Source organism: Populus euphratica, unplaced genomic scaffold (assembly GCF_000495115.2).
Source record: "Populus euphratica unplaced genomic scaffold, PopEup_1.0 scaffold55.1, whole genome shotgun sequence".
Lineage (NCBI taxonomy): Eukaryota > Viridiplantae > Streptophyta > Magnoliopsida > Malpighiales > Salicaceae > Populus > Populus euphratica.
The window spans coordinates 987,421-994,963 of record NW_011499921.1 but is presented as its reverse complement, the minus strand read 5'-3'; the positions used below and the strand labels follow the sequence as shown (position 1 = coordinate 994,963).

Below are 7,543 nucleotides of genomic sequence, written 5' to 3'. Positions count from 1 at the left end.
GTTGGGATGGTTGGTTGCCTGTAGTTTGAGAGGGAAGAGTTGGGGTGGGAAAGAAAGAGAAGAAATAAAGAAAAAGAGAGTCAACAGAGTGGATATATATTGGTTTTTATCGATGGAATCACCAAGAAAAATGTTTTGTTGGTATACCTGTTTGTAAGTCCACTGGTGACTGTGTCATGTCACTGGCCGTTAGTTTGGGAGGGAAGAGTTGGGATGGGAAAGAAAAAGAAGAAATAAAGAAAAAGAGAGTCAGCAGAGTGGGTATATATTGGTTTTTATCGATGGAATCACCAACGAAAATGTTTTGTTGGTATACCTGTCTATAAGTCCACTGGTGACTGTGTCATGTCACTGTATGGAAATCTTAGTTTAAATCCCTTGGTTATTCCATCAGTAAAATAGTCTAAAAAAATCAACGTCATCACACCATTGCAAATTTTTTAAAAACTATGTAATCAATCGGCAATACAGTTACAAAAGATAAAAACAATCAATCAAAAGATTAACGATCAGATTGAATATAATAAATAAATAAAATTAATTATTAAAAAATAAAATTAAAAAACCTCAATAATCTCTAAACAAATAAAAATAAAAAAATAAAAATCAAACTCAAACTCAAACTACAAACACTCTAAACAAATAAAAAAAAAATCAAACTCAAACTCAAACTACAAAATAAACACTACAACTAAATTTTTAAAAACCTGGAATGACTATCATGGCCCGCGAGAGAAAAAATAAGAGGAGAAAGAAAAAAAAATAAAAGTCACCAAACCACTGTGTTTCCTAACCAAATGCACCACCTCAAAATCTGCATTTGCACCTTACATGTCAGATAAGATGGCAATTGGCATTTTGTGGCCTACAGAATGGCACGAGGGATGATGACGCGTCGAAACGTGCATGTGACGTGTAAGTCTATTTTATCGATTTATTAACATTTTAATAATTTAAATTACTAAAATGACCCTAAGGGCACATCAATATTACAAAAAAACCATACAAAGACGAAAACGCACTGCCAAAGGCAGCCTTAGTTTTTTCAGAGTCAAAGCTTAAATGTGTAAATGAGCATTTGTGAACTTCCAAGGGTACCAATTTTTGTGAACTTCCAGCAAGATCAATTTTTGTGAACTTCCAAGGGTACCAATGTAATTTTATTATATAAATAAATTTTATGTAATTTTATTATATAATCCACATTAATTCTCCTCCACAAGTATGACTGTATGAGGCCTTTTAGGTTTGGTTTTTTTGTTAAAAAAATATACGGTCCCCACCTATTTTAAAATATACTGTGATATCCAAACTAGGTCCATCCTTGGGATTGTGATATCCAAACTAGGTCCATCCTTGGGAGCTGGCCGCTTCATTATTTTATTTCGATAATAACTTATTTGATAGCGGAGCACCTCTGACAGTGGTACGGCTTTAGGAAGAAGAACTCGGAGATTCATGGTTAAAGCTTTAGCACCAGCTTTAGATAGATCTTTGTTGAGCCGAAAGCCATTGTTTTCAAGGTCATCTTCTCATGTTGTTATATGCTTCATCATTAGAGCTGATATGTGTGCGTACAGAACAAGTCAATTCCATGAGGGCTTTATTCTTCCAATCTCTGTTATTTATTAAGAGAATGGAGCAGCCCCCAGTACGAAATAGAATGTTGGAGAGCATCATGGACTTGTCTTTTCCAGGGTGCCAATGTGAACTCATGGATTCTGTGCTCATAACGATTGCAAATGAATTCTTGCATGTCTTGAACAGTTGCTTGACTAAATCAATTGTTACTACTCTTGCACTACAACCCATTCCAGAGAGATTGAATGCCTTGATGTCCTCCCTCATCTTGTAACGGTTTATTACTCGCGCTGTTAGAGAGGGAGCTGGTGAGAACAAAGAGACTGATGAAGAGATAATAATGTTGATTTCTGATGGACAAACTCCTGTCATGGCAAAGAGCTTATTAACAGTATCGAAAAGGATACCATCCATCTCTGAAATTTCATCCATAAGAGTTGCATTCTTGTTTAGTGAAATAATTCCAGCACTTGATATAGGATCAAGTTTCTGGTTTTTTTGTCTGTTGTTTGAGAGTATGATTACGGTTAATTTTTAAAGTGTTTTTTATACTAAAATGCATTAAAATGTTTTTTTTAGTTTTTAAAAATTATTTTTGAAATCAATGCATCAAAACAATTTAAAACATATAAAAAATTAATTTTTAGCAAAATACAATTGAATTTTAGGGTAACGCGGTGCAACGTTCTCTTCAGCAGCTTGATGGCACTTATAGCTTAGCAAATTTTTTAAATTAATTTGGGTTTTAATTGGAAAAAATTAATATTTTTTAAGTTAATTTGGGTTTTAATTGGAAAAAATTAAAATTCTAGGATAAATTATAATTTTTTAGAGTTAATTTGGGAATAAATTAAAATTTTTTAGAGTTAATTTGGTCAAATCAAGGGCTTAATTGTATTAATATTAAAGTTTGATGGCTAATTAAGAATTTAATTAAAAAAATTCAAAAAAAGGTATGTAAATAGAGCGGCTATAATTAAAACCAAATCAGGGGCCAAATTAAAAAAATAAAATTTTATTAATCAATTAAGGGTTAAATTGCATAAATCAAAGACCAAGATCAATTTGGAAAAGATGACCAACTTTAGGTCTGAAGATTGAATTTGGTAGGGATGCAATTGATTAATTTTTAAAATTAAAATTGCAATTAAGGACTTGATTGAACAAATCACAAATTGAAGATTGATTTGGACTTTGACATGATTTTTCCATATTTTTCTTTTAAATGAAACAACACATTTTGTCCAAAACAATGTCATTTCATCTATTGTTCATTAACATAAAAAAAAAAGACTTAAAACGATGTCGTTTTGAACTACGCTGTGGGTCTTTTTCTTTCTTTAGATGAACAAAGGAAGGGAAGAAGAAGATTTTTCTTCCCCTGTTACTCACCACCTTCTCTTCCCCCGATGACCCAAAATGATGCCGACTAAAGACCCCTCCACCTTCACAAAAACCTTTCCTCGTGTTAGAGTTAGGGGGAGAGGTGTCCTTAAGGTGGTAGACGAACGGTTGAATAGTGGCCGCCCTGATCACCTTACCCCCACGCCATTGACTAAGCAGGGGTTTAGGTCTCCTTTTCTTCCTTATAAATACAAGGGAGAAGGAGACAGAGGGGGACGAAAAAAAAGACAAGAAGAAAATGAGAGAAAGAACATAAAAAAATAAGGAAGAAGAGAGAAAGAGAGGAAGAAAAACAAACCAGAAAAATGAAGAAAAAAACATAGAAAGGAAGAAAAAAAGAACAGGGGAGAAACAGAGGAGAGAAAAAGTAGTGTCATCGAGTCCAGCCACCATTTCCACCATTGACGACAATAGCCATGCCAGGTAATCTTTTATTCTTCTCTACTTCGTCTTCTATTTTTCTTTAATTTGCATGCAAAACGTAAGCAATTCACGTTCTGCAACAAATCAATAATTGGCTAGTTACTGCGCACAGCAGTGTAACCATCTAGTTATAATCTTTTAGGCCAGTGGTGACCCATTTTATTTTCTTTATGTTGGGTCATGCTGGCCCATTCCAATTAAATATACCATAATAGTACAAATATGGTATTAAAATCCTCGATTTTCATCAACTAAAAAAATAAAAAATAGAAAGGAAAAAAAAATTTGTGTGCATACGGTCAAGTGTCTCAAAGCTAAAAAAACATATTGTATTTTTTTTTATCATACACCAAAAAAATATATTTTAGCATGCATTATGGATTTAATAACCAGTTTATTAAAGTCAAGAGAACATTAACCAATATTTCAAAAAAATTAAAAAATATTTTTGTTTGGTTTTAATACCAAAGATTGCAAATTTATATGTAAAATGTATTTCTATTATTAAAAAAGTTTTTTTGTTAATTTAATTAGATTTTTTATTGGATCATAAAACAATGCAGCTTACCTTAGGTAGGACATATTTAGGGTACTAATACCTTCTTTTTATACAACAAGTCTCCGTACCTCATCTCTGAGATTAGTTAGGGTTCATAATGATCAAAATACTAAGTGACAACTACATTTTATATTTTATTGATAAAATATAAGAATTTATTGTCTCTTTATATTTTGCTGGATAGACTTACATTTATACTTTATAAAGGATGGATTATCGTTGTGGCGTTGCACATATATAACAATTATTATTATTATTATTATTATTATTATTATTATTATTATTATTACTAGAGGAACCAGACCCTAGAAACTTGGGTCTGGCTGGGGCACTATATCCAAGTTTATAATTATTATTATTATTTTATTATTATTACTATAAATAATATTTTTTAAAAATTATTACTATTAAATAAAAATTATAAATTCAATATTAAAAAATAAAAATTTATAAAAACCTAGATTAGACAAATTTAATATTATTATTTATATTATAAATATTATTTTTAAGTTAAATATAACAACAAGATGCAAGTTTCTTAAATTTATCTTTCGAGGTAAACTTAACGCTATTGCATATTAGCATTATTTTATATTATTTATGCCAAAAAAAAATTATCTGGCTGGCAGCTCACTAGTTAATGATGCTAAAATGACACAGAAAACCAAGGCCAAATTTTTTAACTCTTAATGGAAAAGGAGTATTTTAACTGTATTTTTACAGGTAAATAATAAAATTAGCCCTAATCAATTTACGAATGATATTTATATCCCTAGAAAAAACAACTTTACCTTTACTACCGACGCAAATATTGAGTGCAATAAAGGGAAAATAAACATTATAGTGTTTGAATCCACATTAATTCTCCTCCACATGTATGAGGTTTTTTAGGTTTTTTTTTTTAAAAAATATATATATACATTTTTTAGGTTTTTTTTTTTTAAATATATATATACAGCCCCCACCTATCTTGAAATTTCTGACAAGGACTTCCCCAGCCTTATACCGTGTAATCAATTTTTTTGAGGAACATTATCTAGTGCTTGCATGTGCACCTGCCGCCCATGTAACCCGTTCTCTAGTATAAGAGTAGGACCATAGTTGTTATGATCATAAACTCCCTCATAAAAGTCTCTGTGTCTCTTGAAACCCAATCTGTAGCCTATCTTTTCTTGTTATGGAGTTGTTCTTGGCAATGCTTCCACTATTGTTGTGCTATATTATCTTCAACCTTTTTAAGTTGGGATACCAAAAGAAAGACCAGTGTTGCTATATGCTAAGTTATGAGTGCCATAAAGCCACTGATGACCAAAAGCTCGATACTGGATCCTGTGCTAAAATTGTTACCCGAAACAAGAATCTGGGCATAGAAGAATACAGGTTTCTTTTAAGGACTATGGTTAGTTCTGGCATCGGTGAACAAACTTATTGCCCAAAAAACATCATGGAAGGAAGAGAGGAATCTGCAACTCATATGGATGCCGTTTCGGAGATGGATGGTATCCTTTTTCATACCCTTGATAAGCTCTTTGCTAAGACAGGAGTTTCTCCATCAGAAATCGACATTATTGTCTCTTCAGTCTCTTTGTTCTCGCCAGCTCCCTCACTAACAGCTCGAGTAATAAACCGTTACAAGATGAGGGAGGACATCAAAGCATTTAATCTCTCTGGAATGGGTTGCAGTGCAAGTGTAGTAGCCGTTGACTTGGTTAAGCAATTGTTCAAGACATACAAGAATTCACTTGCAATCGTCGTGAGCACAGAATCCATGGGTCCAAATTGGTATTGTGGCAAAGACAAGTCCATGATGCTGTCCAACATTCTTTTTCGCACCGGGGGCTGCTCCATGCTCTTAACAAATAATAGAGCTTTGAAGCATAAAGCCCTCTTGGAATTGACTTGTTCTGTACGCACACATATCGGCTCTAATGATGAAGCATACAGCAGCTGCATCCAAGTAGAAGATGAACTTGGCCACAAAGGCTTTCGGCTCACCAGAGATCTACCTAAAGCTGGTGCTAAAGCTTTAACCATGAATCTCCGAGTTCTTCTTCCTAAAGTTTTACCACTGTCAGAATTGCTCCGCTACAAAATAAGTTATTATCGAAACAAAATAATGAAGAGACCAACTTCTAAGGCTGCAGGACCAGGTTTGGATCTCAGGTCTGGAATCGACCACTTTTGTGTGCACCCTGGTGGGCGGGCAATTATTGATGAGGTTGGTAAGAGTTTAGCACTCAACGACTATGATCTCGAACCAGCTAGAATGGCACTTTATCGGTTTGGAAATACATCATCCGGCGGCCTGTGGTATGTTTTAGGTTACATGGAGGCTAAGAAAAGGCTCAAGAAGGGTGATAAAATACTAATGATCAGCCTTGGGGCAGGTTTTAAGTGCAACAATTGTGTCTGGAAAGTTATGAAGGACTTGGAGGACACAAATGTCTGGCAAGACTGCATAGATCAATACCCTCCAAAAGCCGTAGACAACCCCTTCTCTGAGAAGTTTGATTGGATCAATGATGAAAGCATGAATTTCGCCAGGATTGAAGATTTCCTACCACAACTCCAGTTGTTAGCATAATTATTATATGGTCTGTGAAGTTTGATTTGATCAGTGATGAAAGCATGAATTTCTCCTGGCGTTAAGATTACATGCCATAAGATGATAAATCCAGTTACTAGCATAATTATATATATGGTCTCATACTGCAGCTTTAAATTAATCAGTCTCAAGATCGACCTTCCTTTCGGCCTCTCCATACGCGTGAAGTATTGCGTGGAAGTAAATTAGGTATAATACTGATGTTGCCCATTTTTTTGCAAATAAAATATGGTCTTCTAATTTATGTTACAATAATCTGTGTGAAAGAATACTGATGTATTGAATCAGTTTTCGTGATCTCTATATAAAATCTAGTTATTCATAATTAATGTACCTTCATGCATCACATTTGGATTCTCGATTGAATTATTACGATAGAAAATTGAAGTCTTTCTCCCTTTTTGTTTCTTATGATCTTTCTTGATCGAGAGGGCTCAACCTCTGTACACGGTTTGTGGGATCTTTCTCCCTTTTTGTTTTTTTATGATCTTTCTTGATCGAGATGGGCTCAACCTCTGTTCATGGTTTTTGGGATCTTTCTCCCTTTCGAGATGTGATGAAGTTAATAGATGATTCTATATTCCGGTGCTGATATGATTTCGCACGCAGCTCATTGGCACGTGGTTATTCCTTTGTCGATGCTTTGATGTGCCGTGACTTGCTCATATGTATGCTATTTGGTTCTATATATGTTTATGCTAGGCCACTTCCAGATTGGTGTTTTACTACCTTTTTCATATTCCTTCGCTCTTCCAAGGTGCATGCTAGTGTAGTTTTTTTGCCGCATTCTCGTGTTCTGACAATTTGGGAAGTGCTTGTTTGTGGAACATGCTTCCTAGCTAGACATACAAATCTTGCTCTAGACCATCTTTTGCTCTAGATCATCTTGTCTTGATGCTGCCGCCAACTCTGAAAACTTGTACTTTCGTAGCTAGAATTTTTGTATGCTTCCATTTCATTATGTTTCTCTT

At 34.0% G+C, this 7,543-nt stretch overlaps 1 protein-coding gene across 1 annotated transcript; it reads left to right on the top strand.

Annotated features, from left to right (window-relative positions):
• Positions 1–5,063: 5,063 nt before the first annotated feature.
• Positions 5,064–6,857, top strand: LOC105135169 (3-ketoacyl-CoA synthase 21-like). Its single transcript, XM_011039916.1, has one exon. It carries the CDS (start codon positions 5,145–5,147, stop codon positions 6,549–6,551), a length of 1,407 nt encoding a protein of 468 aa, XP_011038218.1. The 5' UTR covers positions 5,064–5,144; the 3' UTR covers positions 6,552–6,857.
• The last annotated feature ends 686 nt before the right edge of the window (positions 6,858–7,543 follow it).